We start from the raw sequence: 27,306 nt of genomic DNA on the forward strand, positions 1-27,306 counted from the left end.
TCGTCCAACACTGTTGACCCATCTGAAAAATCTTGTGCTTCAGTCTTTGGATTGATGTAGATAAGATGAATTTGAGATAATACTGCCAGTTATAAAGGTAGGCTGTATCAACCATACCCTATAGTCTTAGGAGAGGCAGACATTTTTGAGATCTTGTTTCAATATCAACTACAGAATGAAGGCACCATATTTAATCGGTTTTTGAGTGATTCATGTCATTGGTCAATAGATCAAAGGGACATATTAAAAATGATGCCTTTCTATAAGCTGTATTATTACACAAAGAAAAAAGTGTTGAAAACACTTCCAAAAATCATTAATAGGTAGTTTTTTGACAAACCTGGCCCAAAGTAATTGCAATATATATTTTCAAAAGGATTTTTGCCTTAGTTTTTCATGTCAAAGTTACTTTAAATTACTTACTTTAAATTACAAAGTTACTTTAAATCTTAATTTCAATTAAAACAGCTAATTTTACCTTTTACATTAAGTTTATATAGGTGTTAAAAAATTAAACTTTTCATTCAGCTGGTAGATTAAAATCAAATACCAGCTCTTGGTGTCCTTTTTATGGTGATGTAAAGTAGATTTCTAGTTTACCAGTTTAGATGACCAAACTCATAAAATGACCGGCTTGTTTAATTTGAAAGACAGGAATCATTCACTAGTTGCTGAAAGTCATGAAGTTCATATTATCAGTATAACAAGACTCAGAGTCAAAGATTAAGCTACTGTGACTGGTAGCAGCTATCCCAGTATTTAATTGTTACAGACAAAAGTTTCATCAGGTAAAGTTACTCTATAATTTATCCCAAATCCCTGGTTGGTTTTTTTGGGTTTTTGGTTTTGGTTTTGGTTTGTAAGTGGAAAATAACTTAGAAACCTGTTTTAAGACTTCACAAACCAGTTATCCATATCTATCTATACCCATTTATTCATTTATTTAATATTGGGCTCTTTGGCCCATACAATATCAATTTTCATTTTTAAAACTTTGCTAGTTTTGGAACTAGTTCTTGAATCAACTCAAGATTCTCTGTTTCTGTCAATAAAAATTTTTAAAGTCTCACTCAGTAAAATTAGTGTAAACGTTCACATATTTAATAGTACCGTTAAAATAATACTACATTTAAAATGGTTCCAAAATGAATCTATAAATGGTAATATAAATTAAAAAATACAAACTTAAAGTAAATAAATTTAACATTAGCTATGGTATAAATAATAGTAAATGTATAGTGAGTCATTACTTTTGAGTCTTAAAAAAAGATAACAGCATATTACCAGAACATGAGAAACCATGGCCATGATTCTCAAACTTCAGTGATCTACATTTGATACTGTTTTGGCCACCACATTCTTCAATGAGTAGTAAATTAATGCTAGAATTTCCAGAATTTAGCCCCAAGTCCTGTTTTTCAATAAATCTTTTCACACTCAGTGTTGAATACATGGCTCTCTTCAAATGAGTAAGACAAGTACATTTATTTTAAAGATCCATTTTGCGTAGGCTCATCCGACTGAAGGAATCTCTGGGGAGAAAATGAAAGGATATAAGTATAAATAATTTTTGCATATTCTTTAAACTATGCTTTACATACTTCTTTCTGCAGAGCTATCTCAAAGTTTTGCCATCAGAGTTACTAACTTTCAAGTTACATGTCCATCCTATACATTCTGCTTTATATATTCTGGTTTTATAGATTAAAAGTATATTACAGTAACCACTTTGCCAAGTGCATTGAGCATTTACTCATTTGTCGAATAGGTGTATTAGATATTGTGATGAAACGAGCAAAGGAATAAGGGGAGAGATTTCAGGAAAAGATTTGTGATTATTAAAAAGAGAAAGGCAGGTGCTAGTTATTTAAAATTTTAAATCGTAAGAGTTAAGCAGTTCTCAAACTCCTGGGCATTAGGTCTTTTTTATACTTAAAAATTGAGGACCCCAAGAAGCTTTTGAAAGTGGATTCTACATTGATATTCACCATGCTAGAAATTATTAAGGAAATTTTACATTATTTAATAAAGTAACCCATTACATGTTACTATAAATAGCACTGTTTTTAAAAACTTGTAAGAATTTTAGGAGAGTGGCATTCTTATTAAATGTCTAGTTCACAGAGAGCCTAAATTCTCATATCTGCTTCTGCATTCAATCTTTCACAATATTCATATTGTATGTAGTCTCTGGAAAACTCTATGGTACTCTTAAGAATGAGAGTGAAAAAAGTGAAAAACCTTTGGTAGAAACCTCACAGGGTTTCTGGGACACCCTTCCATGTGTTCCAAGGTCACACTTTGAGACCGACCACCTTAATAGCTTTTAAGCCTACTGCAAAATAATATTCCGGGTTATGTTAATCAGCAAAATTCAGATTCAATGAAAATGCTATTTTCTAAGTTCTCAAGAAATTAACAGTGAAGAGGATAATGTTCTTCAATACCTCTTAATGTCTTTTTCTCTATTCTGAAACTGATTTCCTTCAGTTTATCCTTCCTCCAATTAAGGTTAAACCCCAAGGCTTAGATCTCCAAGAAAAGTGAGAGTAGGTACAAAAAAGATCATTTTTGAATCTCAAAGCTTGGTTTTCTGATTCCAGGGAAAATACCAGCCCTGAAAGCTAGACACTATTCACCACACCAGCAGCCCCCCACCAAAGTGTGTTTGATAATTCCAAAATGACAATATTAAGAAAAGCTTGGGGGACTGACCATAATATAGATCACAGAGGAAGGCAAAACTCAGGATTATGGTGTTAAGGGAAAAACTTCTTTAGATTGGAATGATACAATGTTTCCACTAAAATGGGCTGCAAATTTGAAGGAAGCAAGACTAGCATTCCCAAAGGGCCTGACTATGTCAAGGACTCAGTACCCTTTTCCCAGGACCTTGGGCAAGTGAGTTAAGAGGAGGTGGGTAAAGGCAACAAGGAGGAAAAATTCCAAGAAGACTGAAGGGAAGCACAAAGTAGTGGGAACTGGCATTGCTTCCCACTGAGAATTTTAAGAGGAAATGTATCAGTTATAGGATGGTGGATGCAAATTATATTTTGCCAGAGACAGGATTTTTTAATTTAAATTTTAGTTAATATACAGTGCAAATTGGTTTCTAGAGTAGAATTCAGTGATTCATCACTTAAAATACCCAGTGCTCATCATAACGACTGCCATCTTTAATACCCATCCCCCACCTCCTCCATCAACCCTCGGTTTGTTCTCTATCCTTAAGAGAGTCAGGAATTTAGAAAGGCCCCTGTCTCCCTCTGTTATTGTACAGCTACAACAGTGCTCCATGTAGGGGACATGACCTACAGCAGGCACTTAGCAGACCTTCTTTGAATGCATGTGTGATTTATTTTTTTCTACATCACTGCAGAACTGGGACTAATTTCCAGATGATCAAATAGCTCATTTCACTTTTGTAGCATGTTATACCATGCACGTACATTCTATTTTCATATAAGCAACTTCAAAGGTCTTCCAGATATTAACTTATTAACAATGTAATAGCTTGACTGTTGTTAGTTTAAAGAAAAGGGTGCTAAAATATTCAGTGGTTATGTATATTTGGGTTTGAAAATGCAAAAAAAAAAAAAAAAAAGGGCAGTTAAAGTTTAACAGTTACCATGCCCTCTCCAGAATTCAGGTGCTAACTGTTTTAACACTGTCCTTGGAAATTCACATGCCTAAAATTTAATTTCTATAACAACCTCTTAAAGTAAGTATTATTTCTCACAATTAGTGGAGAAAAATACTCAGTGGGGCCACCTGCTTTAACACAAATATAGAAGAACATACTGTAATATTATTTACTCGTAGGGCCAAGGAAAATGAGTATTTGGCTCTTGATACATTCTAGTAAATTCTGCCATTTAAATAAAGTATAACAGGCCTAAAAGAAATAGTTTTAGGAGGCCAGACTATTGTGTCTTGGTTAGTATGCATATTTAACACAATTTTATTATTCTTTAACACAACTTTATTATTCTCAAATTCAGAAAGAACTGACTTCTATCTTGAAGGTTGATTCATAACAGAGTTATTCATAACAGGCTAGTTGAACTTTCTAGGTTTCAAGAGACAGTATCTGAAACCAGGTAATAAAATTTACACTAATTCATTATTATTGAACAATCTGAGCGGATTTCATTTTCCTGAAGATATCCAAAATAATAGGAAAAAATGAGCATACCTGTGGCAGGTGACAGGTAATACTGCCTTGTATAACTGAGGGATCTTTCTGTTTATCAGAGGCTGTAAGGCCTCTTTAAGGCGATGATAGTTTCTCTCCAGTTCCCTTTGATACTCCTTTTGATCAGGCCCAATTAGGCTCTTATTTTTTCTTAAGGCATCCTCACACCTAGGAAAAACAGTGTGTTACCAAAAGATTTCTTCTGGCATAGTTTGAAAGCTGGATGCTACTACACATATTCACCATGATGATGTCATTCAGTTTTTCCGTGGAACATTAAATATCCACTCTTGCATTGGGAGTAAGGCAGTGGACAGAGATGAACTTGAGTTCTTTTACACTAACATTCACTTTACAGTCTTCATTTAGTTAAAAATTATATATTTTTTCATGTTAAATCTTGTCATTTTCTCATATATCACCATCAGCCTAAAAGCTCTTTAAGGGATTTTACCCTACTCATTCATGTACCAACAATGGCATCTGGCACAGTGGTCTGCCAATATTCGAATAAGCTGCTTAAATGAATAGTCCTTGGTAACAATCCTTTGTCCAATTTATTCAGATATTTAAGAAAAAGTACCTGGACCCTAACAGATCAAATAGTAGGATGTTAAACAATGTATACATAGCTAGCTGTTTCAAACACTTAACAGAAAAAAAACCCAAAAAAACAAACCAATGTACACCTATCACTAACAGAATTGCAGCTAAGTGACGTTCAGAGGAAAATGTATAGTCTTAAATTTTTTTTTAAAGCTAAAAGCGAAGAGCTTAGCAACTTAAAAAGAACAGAACAAACCTGAAGTCAAATCACAGTCTTTACATACAGAAAACAATCTGCAAATTCTACTAAACATTTTAAGAACGGGCCCCAGTGTAACACAATTATTCTACAGTATGGGGTGGTGAGGTGGAAGTGTATTTCTGAGAAGAGTCTCCAACTCCTATTTCAAGGCTGGGATACCAAAACCTAATGGAACTAAAAAGAAAAAAGTGTATTTTAATTTCCCCATAAACACAGTTGCAAAACTCCAACAAGCAAGACAATAGCAAACTGTTCCACCAATGTCACACACACCCCTTTGATAACACTCTAAAATCTGTCATGATGAAAATTCAGCATAACAAAAATAGGTGGGAACTTCTTTAACCTAATTCAAAGCATCTACAAAAAACCTGAAAACACTATCCTCGATGGTGAGCATTTTTTCTCCTTTTAAATCAGGAACAAGAAAGTGATGTCCTCTATCATATTGCTATTCAGAACAACATAGTACTGGAGCTTCGAAACATCACTGTAAAAGGGGGAAAAATCCTAAAGATAAATTATTAGAATTAACAAGTGAGTCTGGCAATATCCTCATGTAAAAATATAGAATTCAACTGCACTCTGTACACCAGCAAACAAAATGTAATTCTAAAAGATATTAACAAAAGCATAAAAGTATGAAATGCCAAGGAATAAAATCAAGATATGTAAAGCCTCTACAGAAAATCAAAATATTAAAAAAACAAAAGATCTAAGTAAATGAGAACTAGGTCACATTCACAGACTGGAATAGTCAAGTTCTAAAGAAGTTCCAACTCTCTGCCAACTTATCTACAGATTCAGGTTATTAGTTTTATGGGGGTAGAGAGGTGGAGGGAATGATAAATTGATTCTATATATCAAAAGGAAAAAGGCCCTACTAGATATCAAAGCTGCAGTAATTAAGAGACCATGATATTGGCTCAAGGAGAGAGGAAGAGAACAATGGAAGATAAGATCACAGAAACAGATGCGTACCAACATGAGCACCTGATTTATAATATTTATTATACTTTATAATAATGCCACAAAGCAGAAGATAAAGGGCAATTTTTGAAATAAGTGGTGCTGTGTCAACTGGATATCCATATGGAAAAGAAATCTGACCCCAATTCACACCACATTCAATAAATGATATCCAGATAATCATCAATTATCAGTATGCACAAAAGTCAAACTAATCCACTTGAACCATACTCAAAAATCAACTGCAAGTGGATTTAAAAAAATAAACTATTTTTGCCTTTTCCCCCTTTTGTTTAACCCATATTGAAATTTTAGAGATACCTGACGACTATGACGGGGGCGCCTGGGTGGCTCAGTCAGTTAAGCGTCTGCCTTCAGCTACGGTCATGATCCGAGTCCTCCTAGGATAGAGCCCTGTAGCAGGCTCCTCGCTCCACAGAGAGTCTGCTTCTCCCTCTCCCTCTGTTCTCCCTGTTTGTGTGTGCTCTTTGTCAAATAAAATCTAAAAATAGGGACGCCTGGGTGGCTCAGGTGGTTGGACGACTGCCTTCGGCTCAGGTCATGATCCCGGAGTCCCGGGATCGAGTCCCGCATCAGGCTCCCAGCTCCCTGGGAAGTCTGCTTCGCTCTCTGACCTTCTCCTAGCTCATGCTCTCTCTCACTGTTTCTCTCTCAAATAAATAAATAAAATCTTTAAAAAAAAAAAAATCTAAAAATAAAAATTACTACTACAACTTCACCCAAAAAGTAATCTAAGAAACAAAAAGCAGTAGTCATAAAGAAAAGGCTGAATCCTTTAGCTACATTAAAGAGCTTCTTTAAAAAAAAAAAGTGGTAAGCCCCAAATTCAGATATTTATGATACTTGCAAATAATGAAGTATATATCCAGATTATGTAAATACTCAAAAGTCAGTAAGGAAAAGAATCCATTAGGAAAGCAAAGGACCTGATATGTAACTTTACAGAGAGGAAGGCAAAATGGCTAACAAACACATGACAAGATATTCGACCTCTTGGAAAAAGAGAAATGCAGGGGTGCCTGGGTGGCTCAGTGGGTTGAGCCTCTGCTTTCAGCTCAGGTCATGGTCTTGGGGTCCTGGGATCGAGCCCTACATTGGGTCCTCTGCTCAGCAGGGATCCTGCTCCCCCCTTCTCTGCCTACTTGTGATTTCTCTCTCCATCAAATAAAATCTTAAAAAAAGAGAGAAATGCAAATTTAACCCATAATCCATAATCATACCCATCAAACTGGTAAAAGTTAAACCGTTAGAGAATACAAAGTAACAGTATAGTTATATAGCAAGATGAACTCTCAAATACCGGTAAGATTTAAATTTGTCTTAAACACTTGGTTTTTAAGTTCTTAAAAGTTTTTAATTTTAACTTTAGTATAGTTAACATATACTTTTATACTGGTTTCAGGTGTACAATATAGTGATTCAACATAGTCTATACATTGCTCAGTGCTGATCATGAAAAATATACTCTTTAATCCTCCTCCCCTCTGGAAACCATCAGTTTGTTCTCCATAATTAAGAGTCCGTTTCTTGGTTTCCCTGACTTCCTCCCTTTTTCCCCCTTTGCTTAATGGTTTCGTTTCTTAAATCCCACATATGAGTGAAATCATGTTGTATTTGTCTTTTTCTGACCAACTTATTTCTCAGTGTTATACTCTCTAGCTCCATCCATGTTGTTGCAAATGCCAAGAATTCTTTTTTTTATGGCTGAGTAATATTCCGGTGTGTGTGTATATGTGTGTGTGTGTGTGTGTGTGTGTATAAACCACCTCTTCTTTATCTGTTCATCTATCTATGAGCATTTGGGCTGCTTCCATAATTTAGCTAATGTAAATAATACTACAATAAACACAGAGGTACATGTATCCCTTCGAATTAGTGTTTTTGTGCATTCTTTTTTGGGTAAATACCAGTAGTGCAATTACTGCATCATAGGGTAGTTCTATTTTTAGCTTTCTGAAGAAACTCCATACTGTTTTCCATAATGGCTGCACCAGTTTGCATTCCCATCAGTAATGCACTAGAGTTCCTTTTTCTCCACATCATGGCAAATGGCTGTTGTTTCTTCTGTTGCTGATTTTAGCCATTCTGACAGTTGTTAGTTTTCATGTGCGTTTCCCTGATGGTGGTGATGACCTGGATGTCTTCTTTGGAGAAATTTGGAGAAATTCCTATTCATGTCTTCTGCCCATTTTTCAATTGGACTATTTGGGTTTTTTTGGGTGTTGAGTTGTATCATTTCTTTACATATTTTGGATACTTACCCTTTATCAGATACATCATTTGCAAATATCTCCTCCCATTCCACAGATTGCCTTTAGTTTTTGTTGTTTCCTTTGCTGGGCAGAAATGTTTAATTTTAATGTGGTCCCAATAGTTTATTTTTGTTTTTATTTCCCTTGCTTTAGGAAACTTATCTAGAAAAATGTTGCTATGATTGATGTCAAAGAAATTACTGTCTGTACTCTCTTCTAGGATTTTAATGGTTTTGGGTCTCACATTTAGGTCTTTAATCCATTTTGAGTTTATTTTTGTGTGTGGTGAAAAACAGTGGTCCCAATTCACTGCATGTAGCTGTTGGGTTTTCCCAACGCCATTTATTGGAGACTTCTTTCCATGGCATATTCTTTCCTCCTTGCTTAAGACTAACTGACCATGTAATTGTGGGCTTATTTCTGGGTCTTCTATTCTGTTCCATAGATCTATGTGTTTACTTCTGTGCCAATCCCATACTCTTCTGATTACTACAGCATTGTAATATAACTTGAGTCTGGAATTGTGATACCTCCAGTTTTGTTTTTCTAGACAGTTTTGACTATTTGGGGTCCTTTGTGGTTCCATACAAATTTTAGGATTATTTGTTCTAGTTCTGTGAAAAATGCTGTTGGTGAGTTGGAAAAGTGAGCAACTCTTGATCTCGAGGTCGTGAGTTGAAGGCACATGCTGAGTACAGAGATTACTTAAAAAACGTTGTGGTTATTTTGGTAGAGACTGCAATAAATCTGTAAAATACTTTGGGTAGCTGTGTGTGTGTGTGTGTGTGTGTGCGCGCGCGTGTGCGCGCTTCCATGAGCATTTCCTCTTTCCATTCCTTTGTGTCAACTTCAATTTCTCTTATCAATGCTTAACAGTTTTCAGAGTACAGGTCTTTCACCTCTTTGGTTTATTCCTGGGTATTTTATTGTTTTTTTGTGCAACTGTAAATGAGACTGCTTTTCTAATTTCTCTTTCTGCTGCTTCATTATTAATGTATAAAAATATAGATTTCTGTACATTGATTCTGCACCCTGAAACTTCACTGAGTTCATCTATCAGTTCTAGTAGTTTTTTGGTGGTGATATTAGGATTTTCTATATATAGTATCATGTCATCTGCAAACAGTGCAAGTTTTACTTCTTCCTTACCAATTTATGTTATGTTTGTTCCCTCTAGACCTACCTTGTTGAGGGTTTTTAATCAAGAATGGATGTTGTACTTTGTCAAATACTTTTTGTGCATTTATTGAAATGATCCTATGGTTTTTATCCTCTCTTATCAATGTGATGTATCATGTTGATTGATTTCAGAATACTGAACCACCATTGCATTCCAGGAATAAATTCCACCAGATTGTGGCAAATGATTTTTTAAAACATATTGTTGGATTCAGTTTAATAGTATTTTGCTGAGGATTTTTGCATGTATGTTCATCAGATATCAGCCTGTGATTCTTTTTGTGGTGTTTATCTGGGTTTAGTATCAGGGTAATGCCGCCTCATAGAATGATTTCAGAAGTTCTCCTTCCTCTTCTATTTTTTGGAATAGTTTGAGAACAGATATTCCTTAAATGTTTGGTAGAATTCACTTGTGAAGCCATCCAGTCCTAGACTTTTGTCTGTTGGGAGTTTCTTTGTTATGGATTCAATTTCATTGCTGGTAATCAGTGTGCTCAAATTTTCTATTTCTTCCTGCTTCAGTTTTGGTAGGTTGTTATGTTCCTAGGAATTTATCCATTTCTTCCAAGGTTTTCAAATTTGTTGACACGTAATTTTTCATAATATTTTCCTTTAATTATTTATATTTCTGTGGTATTGGTTGTTACTTGTCCTCTTTCATTTATGATTTTGCTTATTTGAGTCCTCTCTTTTTTCTTCTTGCTGCATCTGTGTGAAAATTGATCAATTCTGATCTTTTCAAAGGACCAGTTTCTGGTTTTATTGATCTATTGTTTGAGTTTCCATATCATTTATCTCTGCTCTAATCTTTATTACTTCCTTCCTTTCTGCTGGTTGGGGGTTTTATTTGTTCTTTTTCCAGCTCCTTTATGTATAATGGCTCACACACCTTGGGAAAAACGTGGCATTATCTGGCTGAAGTTAAACCCATGAACCAACACTACTTTTAGGTTTATAACTCCTGGAAAATCTCTGGTCAATTCAGAAACAGAGGAATATTTGAGTAGTACTCTTTGTAACTAAAAACAAAAACACAGGAAACCACCAAATATCCACTAACAGAAAAATTAATAAATCAGGGCATATTCATACAACATAAGATATAAAAATAGATCGAAGAAACATTATGGGTATATCTCATAAACACTGAAGACAGCAAGTCACAGAATTATATTCACTATCCATTTATATAAACAACATGCAAAATGAAGTAGTGTATTAAAGAATAATACTCATTTATAATAAAACAATACAGACAATAAAGTAAATAATATGAAATTCACAATAGTGGTTACCTCTAAAGGAAAGAAGAGATGCTATCAGAGAAGAACATTTGAGGTGGAGATCTCAAAGCAAAGAGAACGCTATTTCTTAGGCAGGGTGGGTAGGTACGTGATTTTTTTCCTGTTCTTTAATAGCAAATAATATAAATACTATACTGAATCTATTCAAGATTTAATGAAAACAAGTTTTAAAAGATAAACCCCAAAATATAAAAAGTGAACACATACAAAAGTTTTCATTGTTTTTAGGAATAAATCATGCAAACTAAAGTACCATTTAAACTGATTAACAACAGACACCCTACCTAAACGGCATTGTTTAAAGCAAAGTACACTTAAATACTTGACACTTTTAATACTTAGAAACTTTTTGCAATGCACGATGTATTAAGGGCCAATAAAAATGTACTTTGCCTCAGTCATCTCAGATTAAAATTTTTTTTTTTTTTTTAAGATTTTTATTTATTTATTTGACAGAGAGAAATCACAAGTAGATAGAGAGGCAGGCAGAGAGAGAGAGAGGGAAGCAGGCTCCCTGCTGAGAGCCTGATGCGGGACTCGATCCCAGGACTCTGAGATCATGACCTGAGCCGAAAGCAGCGGCCTAACCCACTGAGCCACCCAGGCGCCCTCAGATTAAAATTTTAACAAAAGAAAAAAGGAGGTACAGCCACTGTGGAAAATAGAGGTTCCTCAAAAAATTAAAAACAGAAATACCATATGATCCAATAATTTCACTACGGAGTATTTACCTAAAGAAAATGAAAACACTAATTTGTAAAGATACTTGCATCCCAATGTTTACTGTAGCATTATTTACACTAGCCAAGATATGGAAGCAACCTAAGTGTCCACTGATAGATAAATGGATAAAGAAGATGTGATACACACAGACACACACAGACACACAGACACACACACACACAGGAATATCACTCAGCCATAAAAAGGAGGATATCTTGCCATTTGTAACAACATGAGTGGACGTAGAGGGTATTTTCCTAGGTGGAATAAGTCCCAGAATCAGACCTACAAATACAGAGAACAAACTAATGGTTGCCAGGGGGAAGTGCAGTAGAGGTAAAGGGGATTGGGAGACACATGCTTTCCTTTATGCAATGAGTAGGTCACAGGCATAAAAGGCCCAGCTTAGGGAGCATAGTCAATGGTATTGTTCTAGTGTACGATGACAGACAGTAGCTACACCTGTGAGCACAGCATAAGGTATGTTATACCCTGGAAACTAATGTAACATTGTGTGCCAACTATACTCAAGAAAAAAAAAAAAGAAGAAAAAAAAAAAGAAAGATCCAATGCACTGGTGAATCACAGCACACTTAAATTCAACTTAAATTCAACTATTTGATAAAATATATAATCATTATAAAGTTTTAACTTTAACTGAAAAATAAAAAGATTATATATATATACTGTGAGCTTTATAAACATGTCCATATGATATAAAAAATAAAATGTAACACAAAAATTAAAAAGATAGCATGAGTTGAACAAAACAGTAACAAAAATGGCTGTAACTTTCTTGATAAGGTTTATATCATGTAGAGGGTTTTCTTTTTGTCATTTAAGAAGAAAACCTTCTCTCCAGTTGGTAATACTTAAAAAGACCAGCAGACTACAGAAATTCATCACCTTATCAACAACATACATGAGGAGGAGGACATGTGATTTAAAATGTAGTCAAAACAACAGCATAAAAAGAAATAACTGTCTCTGCTTAAATGTCTAGGATCTAAACTAGTATGTATTGTTCCAAGATCATCTGGCACACAAAGATAGCAGGGTGTTTTTGGTTGTTATCCAAAACTTCCCTAATAATAAAAATAATGCTAGGGATGCCTGGGTCACTCACTGGGTTAAGCCTCTGCTTTTGGCTCAGGTCATGATCTCAGGGTCCTGGGATCGAGCCCCGCATCGGGCTCTCTGCTTGGCGGGGAGTCTGCTTCCCCCCGCAACCTCCACGCTGCCTGCCTGCCTCTCTGCCTACTTGAGATCTCTGTCAAATAAATAAATAAATAATCTTAAAAAAAACAATGCTAGAAATCAGTCAATTCTACAAGTATAAAGTAGATTTCTTTATTTTACCACCACAGTTCATCTACTCCATACATTAGAAGCTATGTTTCCTGTTGTCTCCTAAAACCAAACTTAGAAGATAATCTGGCCTAATAATAAGATTCTGGAATCTCAGATTTCCAATGAAACTTTCTGAAGCCTTTTAAAAGACAGTCACCATGTTCAGGTGGGAGAAGCTGACAAGAATTCATGACAGCTATTGCAATGAGTATGGGGGAAATTCCATTCTAAAATACTTGAACATGTTAGCATTCCTCATAATTTTCTGATGACAAAACAGATGTGATATTATTTCTAACCCTGATAAAGCTGTTCAGTGACTGACTTGATAAGAGAAACCACAACAAGGAGTCAAAGACCGGGTTCCAAAGCCACGTTGTTAGGTGACCATCACATCATTTCCTGAATGGTACACAAGGCTCTCTTACGGTCCAGTCTAGGTTGACTTACCCTATAACCGACTGCTTGTCTTTACAGAGTTACAAAACTTTACAGAGTTCCAGCTTCATTAAACTATTCACCTTTCTCAGAACAGTCTCTAAACTTTGTGCATAATGTGCTTTTTTCTTTTCTATTAAGTAGACCCTTCTCCTCCACGTTTCTGCCTGAAAAACTAATACTCATCCTTCAAGGTCTGTATCAAATGTCGAATTCTCTGGGAAACCTTCCCGGGCATCCCCCTGTAAAATTAATCATTCCCTCTACTGTCAAGCTTACAGTGTTGGTAAAGCAGAAATCAGTCTCAAGTTGATAAATGACTGTTTGTTTCCTATTGTTTCAAAATTTAATATCTACCAAACACCTATTTATTATGTGCCAAGTATTATCTGTGCAGAAGAGAGTTAACTGCAGGCCTGAGACTGGTATCCTTCAAAGGCCTATTTGCAAGGTGGGTCCTTGGTTAGCAGCTGGGAGTTGGGATTTTGGGAGGTAATCATTTTCAGAAGATAAGAGTGGCTCACTGTGCCTACACTATTTATACAAACATGGCTTCTGCTGAACACCTGCTTTCAGGATTCTGGTATCTGCCAAGGAGAAGGTGCCCACAGGAATAGCCCCCAACAACAATCTGGGCACGGAGTCCCTAGTGAGCTTCTGGGTCAACATTTCACACACGCTATCCCAGCTCACGGACGGAGGAGTCAGGGGCTCTTGTGTGAATCCCGAGAGAGGATTTCAGAGCCCACACCTAGAGCCCCCCAGGCTTAAGCACAGTGCCTTTTCTCTGTGAGTATTTTACTTTGTCCCTTTCCATAGAAATCAATCAGTGTGACTACAGCTATACGCAGACTCCTATGAGTCCTCCTACAGCATTAAAACTGGGGGTGTCCCGGGGACCCTGAGACACCCATATATTATTTCACCTAACGTGCACACCTCCCTCTGGGAAGGAGATTATTACTATCATCCATATTTAATAGATTAGAAAATCAAGGATCACAGAGATTAAGTGACCTGAAATAGGACACACAATGACAGAGACAAGATCTGAACACAAATTTGCTGCTTCCAAGTTTGTTGCTTGTGTGTTTCCTGAGGGAAGGGAAGCAAAAACTTTCACACTGAAGGTTCACAATAAACAACAACTCTCAGGTTAAACAGCTAAATAGTCTAATAGTTTCATGTTAAAAAAAATTGGGGGACTACACTTCTCTAATCTTTAAAACTAAAAATATGGCAATATAAAGTTTTAGAGGTGGGGGGGACATACACCCTGAAGGAATAGTAAGTCATGCACAAACTGCTCCTTATCGTTAGCAACTTTCCTAGATTTTTCTCCCTTCAATGGTCCCTTAAGCCCCCACACCATTCTGTGGTTTGGACATTCACAATTTGAGGGTCTTTATGCAGGAAGCCTTCAGTACCTTTTAGTAAAGTCTTTGAAGCACAGTCGTAGTTTATTATGATGTCTGAAGAGCTTTGGGTCACTGGGTATTTCAGACAGAAAAACCTGGGCAACTTCCAAAGGCCCCTGTAAAATAAGAAAATAAAAGTGTGTTTTTGTCTTCTCTAAAATCAGAGGGAGAATATGCCTAAATGATTTTTTCTTAGCACTGAGATGGCTGCATTTAAGTTTAATGCGTCTATGTCTATATTGAAACTTCTCAGGGCACCCGGACAACTCAGTCAGTTAAGCATCAGACTCTGGTTCAGGTCATGATCTCAGGGTCATGAGATCGAATCTGCTGTCCTGCTGTGGCTCAGCAAGGAGTCCGCTAGAGATCTCTCCCTCCCTCTCTCTACCTCTGCCTCTCCCCACCCTTGAGTGTACTCCCTTTCTCTAAAATAAGTACATCTTTAAGAACAAAATACAAGAAAACCTTCTCAGACAGATTCTGGCCATATATCTTAAGCTTCTCCTAATGCCAAATCTATATGCATAGGTACTGTAATTAAATCGATGAGTATTTTTCAATGAAAAAGAGTAGGAGTGCAAGGACTATTATATTCATCAATGCATTTTTGCCTTATACATTTTACATTCCTTAATTTACCCTGGATGCAATCAGTTGTCAAGCCACTGGTTATCAGATACTTGATTCTGCCAAAATAGCTCCCCTCAATATTCCAAATGTGTTCTAACACTGCAAATTAAAGATGATCCCTTGGAATGTTGCATCATTTGGAAGTAAAACCCCAAAATCATTTGTGTTTTGAGGGGTAAAGGTATTAAAAATATTTGTTTCTACTTTGGGAGGACACTTTTTGGCTTTGTTTAACCTAAAATATAGGTAAGATATGTGATATGAGTTCTTACTTGAAGTCTTTCTGGATTTTCCCTTACCCTAGAATATTTCCTAATCATCAGTAAGAGAATTTGAATGAACCCACTACAAGGAGATAACGGGATGGCTCCTAATCTGCATATAACAAAGCAACAATTGTATCTTATGTTCATATATTATCAAAATTTTCAAAGCGATTCCACATTACTTATTTCCTCTTCATGACTCACTGTGAAGGAGAGCTGGAGAAGATAATCTCAGGGAGTATCTAAGGAAGCAGGCATTCACATGTACCGACTGAGCTCTAAAAACAAGACTTTTTTAGATCACGTTCTTTCAGTACAAGGTTTTAAAGGAAAGGCCATGTCAAGAGAATCAGTTCCTTCTTAACAGAATGTTTAAGAACTGATAAGCAGGGTGCCTGGGTGGCTCAGTGGGTTAAGCCTCTGCCTTCAGCTTGGGTCATGATCTCAGGGTCCTGGGATCAAGCCTCACATCAGGCTCTTTGCTGAGAGCCTGCTTCCCCCACTCTTTCTGCCTGCTTCTCTACTTGTGATCTCTATCAAATAAATAAATAAAATCTTTAAAAAAAAAACCAGATAAGTAGAAAAATACAAGCAGCACAGAGGGCAGCATGAAAACCTTAATAACTGCATCTATACTAAAAAGATTTTTTTCAGTCTATCTTCATTTATACTTTGTGTCTTTTGCAAACAGCTCCTAACATGTATCTCTTTCCACTTAATCTGATACTGGTGGCCTTTGTGAAACATACTCATGGAATCATTTCCAATTCCATTTATGCCTGAAATCATGGAGGACCACGTACCTGATTCACCGTTGTGCCTACAGACCCCTGAAGCACCATCTGAAGCATTTTGGGGTCCGCTGGATCCTGATGTGTTGCAAATGCCAACTCCTGGGTTTTTTTCTGCATGTCCTCAATGGCAACTTCAATTGGAGTTAAGATGATCTGGGTGAAATAACATCTGTTAGGTCAATGCGCTGACTGAAAACTATTTAATGAGCCTGACAGAGAATCTTTTTTTTTTTTTTTTAAAGTGGAAATGAACTATAAACTGTTTTCTAATAACAGAAATCCAAACTTTAGATTCCTAAATGGGTGAAAAAAAAAAAACCAAAACCCAGCCTTTTAAAGCATAAGCGAGGATAAACTAGGGATTTAGAAAAGAAGCCCAAATTAATGACTCAAGAATGGGCAAAGTTCGCTGATGCTGCCATGTGAGGGGCGGGACAAGATAACACACCCACACAGTTCTCACGAGGCACCCGTCTTTGTTTTGCTCATCCTATTCCTATCTGGGGACTTACCTCCTCTTTGTGGGTGACATTGACCCTTGTCTTAATATAAGGGAAGGCATGAGAAGTAGTCAGAATGGTCTTCCGTTTAAACTGTTCATGAAGTTCCCCATGGGCACGGCCGTCTAAAGTGAAGGGCGTACAGTACATGAAACGGCGAAGATTATAGTTCTTGTCAAAATAGGTGATTCTGTCCTTCATCTCATACGTGTCAAAGTACGGCTCCACATAGGTAATCTGAATGTATGCCTGGGGGGGGGGAAAAAGGCCTTCATTTTCTCACTGTTAAATCATCATTCAGTCCTTTTCCCGAAAATCATGGTCTCAGAGTTGCTCCTACAGGGCATTTGCTGTCATCCGCCATACCTTGTTAGGGTCTAATTTACACTTGTCTACAGGGTTAGAGTCCTTGATTACTTCCAAGACATCCTCTCCAAATCTTTCTCCATAAAATCCCTACAACAGAAGCAAAAGAAACCTTTTACATGAAGTTAACATCAAGTGAAGAACAGCGAAGGCCTCTGAGCACGAGGTCATTTAGTGAGTTCTTGTATAACCGTCTGAATAATTATAAAATAATTATTTAGGTTCACAAAAATTGTGTTAGTCTATTTATTTGATATTATTCACATCTACTCACTTTTTTTTTTTTAAGATTATTTATTTATTTATTTGACAGAGAGAGAGAGAGATCACAAGTAGATGGAGAGGCAGGCAGGGAGAGAGAGAGAGAGAGGGAAGCAGGCTCCCCACTGAGCAGAGAGCCCGATGTGGGACTCGATCCCAGGACCCCAAGACCATGACCCGAGCCGAAGGCAGCGGCTTTAACCCACTGAGCCACCCAGGCGCCCCACATCTACTCACTTTAACACAAAATAGAACAATTTTCCACAGTGGAAGTACAGGATTCCGTAAGAGATTCTCAATAAAAAGGGAACAAAAAGCAGAGACAAAAGAAATTCGGTATCTTTGACGTATAGGATCTTACTTTTATTGGATGTGGCCTGATTTTGCAGACATGGGTCAATGAACCAAAAATCATTTTTATGAATGATTTAATAGTCCAGAATTTTCAAATAAAAGTGCTGATCTGCCGAAAGTTTTACACTGGTTTCAATTTTGAAAAGGCAACCCAGTCAACAATGTAGTGACTTCCGTGAGCAGCACAGGCAACAGAGGGGGCTATTCCACAGGAAAAATTACATCTGAATCTTCAAAGGAGAAGCCCTACTCTTCCCTCAAAGATAGTTTTTTAACAATAGAGTAAATCTGGAAAACATTGTGTCCATGTTTCCCAAAACTTACTTAGCTCTTGAAAAATAAGAAGTCACACTTTAAGCCAATTTATGGAAGGTGAGCCCAGGGAAGTCACCAATAAGAATACAACATTCAAGAAATTAAGAGGAGCTGAGAATTAAACCGAGAACACGGCCTCTCAAACTCTCATGCGAATGCAAGTCAGCCGGGGATCTTGTTAAAATGGAGATTTAAATTCAGAATATCTGGGGCAGGGTCTGAGATTCTACATTTCAGTCTCCGAGATGATGCCGGTACTGCTGGTCCATGGCTGCATTTTGAGTAAAATGAATAAGGAGAGGTTGGAAAGAGTAACTATGGCAGGAAAGACTGGAAAATGCCATAAATAAGAAAATTAGACATTCATAGTGAAAATGAAGTTTAAAGGTTAAGGGAATTTAAGAAGTATTTTTCAGGGTATGATTTCAGGCTTTTAATTTCTAAAGGATTCTCATTGGGAATCAGGCCAAAGAAATAATGCACTTGAATCAGAAATTTCTAGGGACCCCAATTTCATCATTAGTTGTTACTTAATTCCTTATGCATTTTTCTGCAAAATATAGGTAATACTATACATTTCTCTATAAATTACAGTAACTCTGAAGGCTCTGGGGTATCTAAAATATGTTTGAAGATAGAGCCACAAAAAAAAGTTAGTATTATTTTACTGTTGCCATTAAAGATTTGAAGGAATAGAAAGAATATTACTGTAGCTACCAAAAAAATGCTTATTCTCCAAAGGAGTAGTTTATTTAGCAGGATTTGGCTTATTAAACAATTTGATCTGGATCTGAAAGTCTATGCATCATAGAGAATACAAATTTAAGATGACATTTAGGGATGCCTGGGTGGCTCAGTTGGTTAAGTGTCTGCCTTCAGTTCAGGTCATAATTGAGCTCAGTTCCTGGGATCGAGTCCCACATTGGGCTCCTTGTTGAGTGAGGAGCCTGCTTCTCCCCCTGCCTGCTGCTCCCCTTGCTGGACTCCCTCTCTCTCTGTCTTTCTGACAAATAAATAAAATCTTAAATTAAAATAAATAAATAAATAAGACATTCATAAACTACCACAGCATTCACCTCCAATCTGTGAGAGATCTCTGCAAGTTTGGTTATTGCAGGCTCCTTGTAAACAAATTCCTGTTCATCCAAATCCCCAAACTTGGTTCCATAAAAACCAACACGAAAATAGGTGCCAAACATCCGCTTACCATCCTAGGTGTAGGAAAACAAAGAAACATTAATACAAAGTTTTTTTTGTTTTTCATATCACATTTACATCGCTATAGCATAAAATTCTCAAAACACTGCAAAAAGATTTCATTCAAAATTACAAAATTTTATTGTCTCTCAAATGAAGGTAAAAATGAAGTAAATATTCTTTCTTTTTCATTACTTTTAATAAATAACGTTCTGCAATTAGGGCTTTTTTCAAGTGACTAAATCACATATGGTTTATGTTTTTCAGAGTTTGTACCAAGTGATTACCTCACATTGGTCTATGTTTTTAAGTCCCTATACTTTTGAGATAAATTAACTTATTTTCCTTATTGCAAGAAAAGATGCTTGGTAGAACATGAACTGTGTTTTAATTATTCTGAAATTACAGCATACTAAATAAAGTGAAATTTAAAAATAACACTAACATTCTTAGTTAGCATTTGCCTTTATACAATCCTTATACATGTAAGCAATGAGATCATAAAAGTCAGGAGCCAAGTACATAGCACCTGGCATGGAGGAGACAGCCGGTAAATGGCAAGACCATCCAGGAGTCCTGAAGCAAACAACTTGCAGTGGGTGTCATTCTGGCAATAAAAATACTTCTTTGTGGAAGAGTATCGAAATATGGAAGAGTAAGGGAAAAGTGTGTGAAAGATGAAAAGAAAACAATCTGACACGAGTTGGTTACTCTTTATAAAGTCCCCAAACCACCCCGTGCATCCATTAACCACACATTCAAGTACAAAGTACAGAGACCATCTGAACTCTTACACAAAGCATTTTGAGAACACATTCCTTCAATAAAGATAAAATACTTGGAAGCTTTCTGTGCAATTCTTACAATTTATTTACAAAGATGTTTCAGAAGGGGGCGCCTTGGTGGTGCTGTTGGTTAAGCATCTGATGCTTGGTTTCGGCTCAGGTCTCCATCTCAGGGTCATTAGATGGAGCCCCGTGCTGGGCCTATGGAAGATTCTCGCTCTCAGAATTCTCTTTAATTCTCAGGGCGTCTGGGTGGCTCATTCATTTAAGCATCTGGCTTCAGCTCAGGTCGTGATCCCAGAGTCCTGGGACTGAGCCCCACGTGAGGCTCCCTGCTCAGCGGGGAGCCGGCTTCTCCCTCTCCTCCCCACTCATGCTCTCTGTCACTATTTGTATCTTTCTCTAAGTAAATTAAAAAAAAAAAATCTTAGAAAAAAAAAAAAGATTGTCTCTCTCCCTCTGCCCCAAATAAATAAATATTTTTTAAAAATTAGGATGTTTCAGAAGGATGTTGTGGTAGTGCCTATATACACAGCCACATGTAAGTATTTAAAAACCTCAGAATTCTCTTTAAGCCTAATGTGTCTTACACTCACTTTTCCTACTGAGTTCTTACTGGAAAGGCTGAAGGACATGTAAAATAAGTCACAAATGAAACAGATAATCAAGCAAAACCGGAAACTCTAATTCTTAATTTACTAGTTTCATAATAAACCCTCCTCTCAAAATTACAGTGACTAAAAATACCCCACATTTCTACGCAGGAAAAATAAAGTTCTGAAGAAAAAAAAATGTCTTTGAAGCTAAAAACAAAAACAACAACAACAAAAACAAACAAAGAGGTCTCTAATCTAAAAAATTTTTTTCAAATTTATTTCAAAATTTAACAGGTCTAAAAATTAATGGAGTTTCTATAGCAAATGAAATCTCTCTAGAAAAAAAGTATTCAATCAAAATTCTGATTAAAACCATCCATAAGCCAACGAAACAATGTAACAGCAAGTTTTGACATAATCAAGGAATGAAGGCACTGCATGGAAAACAAAAATGGCATCTGTGAAAAAACTTTGTGATTGTTATGTTTCAAAAATGCCACACATATATACACATACATTTCTACTTTGAGAAACCACAAATATTAAAATTGTTATTCTGGCTAAACCCCTCTCAGAGGTGTCCAACATAAAACACTATTCCAAGTCTTTAATATTGTGGCCTTTTAAAATATTTGAAAACTGCCAATTAGGACTTATTTCCCTTAGCTAACTAAACTTTCCAGTTCTCAATCATGTTTATATGATAGGAATTACTAACTTGTTTGCATTTTATTAGTTTTTCAAAGCCACCTTTCCAAGTGTGGCATCCCAGAAACAGACACAATACTGCAGATGTGCTGTCATCAGCTCAGGGATCAGTAGGCTCACTGCTGATATGAACTTGAATTTTATTAGTGCAGCATATAACTAGTACTAAGCACTTAAAGCTCTTTTTATTTACTTTCTCATACTGACATTCAGTTCAAGGAAAAAAATTATTGAGTGCTTATAATGCGTTACACTGTTCATCCTCTGTAATATGAAAATAAAAATGAAAAGATTTGGCTCCTCAAGAAAGTAAAGGATATACTCAAGTAATTACAATACAAAGGGTTATGTGTTATAATAAAAAGTGGTATCAAGAAAGGAAAGATTAATCCTGCTGGACCCAGGTCACAGAAGAGGTGACGCACAGGGTTCTACAACTCAGAACGGCTAACTGGATGTGGGAAGGAAGGAAAGAACATTTCAGCAGAGAGAGAAAGGAAAACAAGAAGATACAAAGCCATGAAACAGAATATAAGGGAAACCACTCATCCACTCACATATTGACTGCCTACCATATATGCCAGCAAGTGGTTCCAGACATTTGTGACAGATCAGTGAACAAAAGAGACAAAGAGCATGGTCAGGGTAGATCTCACCAAAAGGTGACACCTGAGCAAAGATGTGGAGGAGGTGGGAGAGTTACTCATGTGGATCTCTGGGGAAAGCATTGCAGAAGAGCGAGCCAGTGCGCAGGTCCTAGGAGAGCAGCCTACCCAGTACACGAGAAGACCAGGAAGGCGGCCCGGGTAGTAGAAGGGGAGTGTGCCAGAGGTAGAATGGAGTAGATCAAAGAGATAACTCTAAGGAGTTATTAAGAGATAACTCTAAGGAGTTACCGGAATTGAGAATGAATGCGTGTGCACTGGAATGGGGGAGGGAGCAGAAGGAAGGTTAAGAGTGTGGGTAAATTTATTTCCAATTTATAAAAAGTTCTTTAGTGTGAAACCTCCGACTCTATCATGTTCACGAACCCATAATCATATAGTTTCCTCCTCAGGGAAAAAAACCCACATCACTTCATCGTATTTCCTCTTTAGACGGCAGAATGACACCTGTTTTCTGCTTTCCTATAACCTAGTCTCTATTCTCCTAGCATCACCTTTCCTTACGGTCATGAATTCTTTCTGAATTTCCCATCATTCCCACACTCTAACTGATTCTTCCTTAGCAGTTCTATTTACTGATTCCCCCATCTTGTGGGTGATGAGACCACATCCCCGGTGAGCAAAACTGATAGGCTCATCTCTCCACTTCTCTAATGGCTGAAATGCCTTGTGACAAAAGGATCCCAGATCCTTTTTAGTTTTGTTATCTTTATTTAGCAAGAACATTCTGTTGGGCTGGTTGTGCATTTCTACAACCACATCACTACTAAAAACTTGTATCCTCATCCAATTGCTTTCTCCTAGGCTTCCTTCAAGGTTATTGATTTCTAAATAGGCATACCAAGATTTCAAACAATGGTAATTGCCCTCCTCTTCTATTGGATCTGTTCCTCTTATAGAACACAAACACTTTTATCAGTTTAGTTAGTAATAGATGTCAACTTGGGAACATAACACCTCTTCCATTTCATTAGCCAAATTAAGATTTCTTCTTCTTCTTTTTTTTTTTTTAAGATTTATTTATTTGACAGACAGAGATCACAAGTAGGCAGAGAAACAGGCAGAGAGAGAGCGAGAGGAGGAAGCAGGCTCCCTGCCGAGCAGAGAGCCTGATTTGGGGCTCAATCCCAGGACCCTGGAATCATGACTCAAGCCGAAGGCAGAGGCTTTAACCCATTGAGCCACCCAGGTGCCCCCCAAATTAAGATTTCAAGTAGCAATAATGATAATGATGATGATGATGTTATAGTAACATTAAAAATAATAATCTCCATTTTAAAACTACTTACTATGTGACAGACACCAGTATCCCCTTTACTCACATTATTAATTCTTATCACATCTATGAGATGGATACCATTTTGGGGGGGGGGCTCATTTTATAGGTAAGGAAAAATAACTTGTTCAAGGTCACAGAGTTAATCAGTGGCAGGACTAAGAGTTAAATACCAATATATTTGACATCTGAAGTCCAAGTTCTAATTAAGTTATGAAAATTCCCATACCCTATATACTGATATACAACGTTAGGACATAAGTATGATCTCTGAACCATCTCCCACTTCTGATGTTTTCCTTGAGAATTTTTGAGAATTTCCTTGAGTAAGTCTTTTGAGAATTAATGGGTACCTCCTACCCTATGGTTTGTCTTTCTCTGTATTACAATACTGTCTTCTGTACTCTAATACAATAAGCAGATTGGTGGTTCACCTATGAAATATATTCTTCTAAGATATACCCTGCTACATTTCTTGTCAGAAGTTCAGTTTCAACCATTCCATGTCATAGTCCAAAAAAAAGAAATCACATCTAATATCGTCTACATTGTACAGGTTTGCTGTCCATGTCTTTCTTTTTCTGAAAAGCAGCATAAAGGGCAGAATATGATCAGCGGAACGGCACCATCAGGTGTTCCGTCATGGATATGCAGCAATTATCACGGATTCACCAGCTACCCACAAAGTGTCTCCTCCTGGAGATAAGATTCTTCCTACCCATATGTTTTCCTTAACGTTCTTTATATCTGACTTGACATTCCTGATGTAAAGCCTATACTCTTGGAATTTATTTTATTCTTTTCTTTCAGAGACTCCCCCACCTCCGTTATATGGCTGTTTCTAATTCTGCTCTACCTTTGCTTGCTTAGATGAGTTAATTTATCTCACTTAGCTTGAACATGGATTAAAAGCATAATAAATCAAATGAAACCATAGCACCAGAACTATGGCCAGTATTTCTGAGCATATAAAACCCAAATACTGCCTCATATTCGTGTCCATCTAGCCCGATGACAAGAGTTAAGATATAGCCCTTTTGTATGTTTTGATCTCAAACAGTAAGGTGCCCCACTTTTGTTAAGCATTCCAGCGGGAAGAATTTAGCTTCACAAAGCTAATAAGTCCACCCTCTCTAGCCTTTCTGGAGATAGTGAGATATACCTAATATACCAGTGATATTCCCTTTGAAGAAATATCTTCTAATCTTTAAGGAAAAATAAAATGGAGAAAGTGTCACATGACTATTACTGATGTTTGGGGATTAACTATTCTAAAAAACCCAAAATTGCATTAATTTATTTCTGAAATTGATCACTGCTGGATACCTGGATAAATGCTTCTTTTAAAAATGAAACACATCAGGCGCCTGGGTGGCTCAGTGGGTTAAAGCCTCTGTCTTTGGCTCAGGTCATGATCCCAGGCTCTTGGGATCAAGTCCCACATGGGGCTCTCTGCTCAGTGGGGAGCCTGCTTCCCACCCCCCCTCTGCCTGCCTCTCTGCCTACTTGTGATCTCTGTCAAATAAATAAATAAAATCTTAAAAAAAAAAAATGAAACACACCAAAAAAGTAAAACAAAACAAAACAAAATAAAAAACCCACACCCACAACAAATACAAAATCAGTATAAAAACTTCCAAAAAGGGCACCTGGGTGGTTCAGTGGGTTAAGCCTCTGCCTTCGGCTCAGGTCATAATCTCAGTGTCCTGGGATTAAGCGCTCCATCGGGCTCTCTGCTCAGCAGGGAGCCTATTTGCCCCTCTCTCTCTGCCTCTCTACCTACTTGTGATCTCTTTCTCTCTCTCTGTCAAATAAAAAAATAAATAATCTAAACAAAACAAAACAAAACAAAACAAAAACAAACTTCCATACAGAAATTCAGTATTTCTCTTTTCCTAGAAATATTTTTAAAAATGCAATCATAAGAAAGAAATGATTAAAACACCCTTTATTTCCTATTATTGCCAGAAAAAGAAATGGGCTTGAGAAAAGAGAAAATAAAGGTGAACGCTAAATAGCCATTAAGGTACTGAGACCAGCAGAACAGGTAGGAGCCGCCAAGATTTGTGACAGGTCCCTGATTTGTTCATCTGCATGGTAAATACTTAACCAAATTGCTAAGTGTCAAGTTTTAGAGTTATCTTTTACACACACACACCCACCTCAAACGCTTTGCCAACTCAAATAATTTATACCAAATCAAAGAGCATAATGAAAAATGAAACATAATAAACTAATACATAAGCCCAGAAAGTCTTTTCCTGTAAATCAGGTAGTCAGTTATCAATGCAAAGAGCCTTTCTACACAATGGATAAGTCCTCCTTACTGGAAATTAAACCAGTGAGTTCTCTGAGAATACTAGGAAACATAGCTTTTGGAAAAAAACAAAATTACTGAAGTTTTCCCAGAGTTAAAAAGAAAAATATTCACAAGATAGGAACTTACCACAATAGACAATAGTAAAAGTAGGGAGTAGGGTCAGCAACCAGGGGCAAGAGAGAAGAGAAAACAGAAAGCATTTTAATTAGGGAAATATCAAAACAAATAAGCAGCAAATGGTGGCAAACACATTTTTAAAATGCAAGCATCCATTTAAGTTTTACAAGGGAAAAGCAAAAAACAAACGTGCAACAATTTTAGAAGCTACAAAGCTAAAAGTCCAGTGAAAGGCAGTGACAAGAATATAAACAGAAAAATAAAGTCTGTGCGACTTTTACCATGCAATAAACATGATGACAGAATGATATTAATGTCATAACCAGTGAAAATTGTACCTTTCAGGGGTCGATTTAGCATCAAGCCAACTAGAAATAAACTGCTCAGAGGTTTCAATATATCTTCTTTCATGCCTACTTTTCAGCTAATTTCATTTCATGTGAGGAAATCCATAAGGAACGTTACCACTCTTAGATTAACCTTGGCAAGCCTCTTTCTAGATCTCTTAACTGAGCCACAGAAATGAGGAATTATATATTAGATATTAATAAGGCCATATACATTGAATCTGGAGAATTAAGGTAGATGTACAAGTACTGGCTTCCTCTGAAGAAAACCAGAGGTAGGGACAAATTCAGAGATGGAAGAAACACAGTAGTAACATTTCTTTCTGTGGGTTTCTATTTGGGTCCCTAAATAAGGACCGCAGTGCAAAACCAGAGAAAGTGTAAGGTGCTGAGCCAATGTAAATGTGACCTCAAAGTGAAAGGCAAAGCAGACACCTGTACAAATAAGCATTGCTTAAAATAAACCTGATTTATTAATACCCTGGCTTTACCGCATCAATATAGATTAGGGCACATCTTCCAGAGCTCTTTTCTTTACAGAAAGTTCTAAAATAATAGCAATCAAATCTTTCTGGCTTTTTTCAGGTAAAATTTGACTCATGCATTACTTTTCACAAGCCTACCTCCTACATAAAAGGAAGTCTATATGTAGTCTTCAACACAAACTTTTAAACTGTCAGTATAGGAGGTCAAAGTAAATTTCATGTTCTGCCAGTCTCTGTATCCCTCCCCCCAACAAAATTTAAATGACAAAGTGAGTTTCTTCCCTCAGGAGTGCTCATACTCAAGGTGAAGTGACTCAAGATCAAATCAACACATTATTTCATCAATTCTGAGACGCACATTTTTTGGGACCACATTTTAATATCCCTGTAGTTGGCATTCATCTTTCAACTGATAGGATGTTGTGAGTCAATAGGTTTCTTTTTCTTTCCTAAAGCCATATAAAATAATGGTAGGTCTTATAATTGATGGCGTCTTTGATCAGATGAAATATGGTATTTTCTATTTACACCTCTGAGCAATAACACATAAATCGACCTCTGTATAATGAGGTGAAACAATATGGTTAAAAAAAGAAATCTGTGTGTAAATGTTGATGAAAGAAAATGCTTCAAAGGATAAAAACATACTAAAGTGATGACAAAGTGG

General features: G+C 36.7%; 1 protein-coding gene across 9 annotated transcripts in view; it reads right to left on the minus strand.

Annotated features, from left to right (window-relative positions):
- Positions 1-1,079: 1,079 nt before the first annotated feature.
- The window catches only part of DOCK7 (dedicator of cytokinesis 7), a 218,452-nt gene continuing 192,225 nt past the window's right edge, over positions 1,080-27,306 (minus strand). For 5 of the 9 annotated variants that reach the window (XM_059137858.1, XM_059137856.1, XM_059137859.1 and 2 more), the window contains 7 exons: positions 19,220-19,345; positions 17,214-17,303; positions 16,860-17,096; positions 16,357-16,500; positions 14,667-14,773; positions 4,196-4,363; positions 1,080-1,532 (listed from right to left, as the gene is read on the minus strand). In XM_059137858.1, coding sequence (XP_058993841.1) covers positions 1,490-1,532; positions 4,196-4,363; positions 14,667-14,773; positions 16,357-16,500; positions 16,860-17,096; positions 17,214-17,303; positions 19,220-19,345 — 915 coding nt within the window. In that variant the 3' untranslated portion in view covers positions 1,080-1,489. Of the gene's footprint in view, positions 1,533-4,195; positions 4,364-14,666; positions 14,774-16,356; positions 16,501-16,859; positions 17,097-17,213; positions 17,304-19,219; positions 19,355-27,306 lie in introns of all 9 variants that reach the window. The other 4 variants (XM_059137857.1, XM_059137862.1, XM_059137860.1 and 1 more) reach the window with 1 other exon arrangement.

This window comes from Mustela lutreola, chromosome 10 (assembly GCF_030435805.1).
Source record: "Mustela lutreola isolate mMusLut2 chromosome 10, mMusLut2.pri, whole genome shotgun sequence".
In the NCBI taxonomy this organism is placed as follows: Eukaryota; Metazoa; Chordata; class Mammalia; order Carnivora; family Mustelidae; genus Mustela; species Mustela lutreola.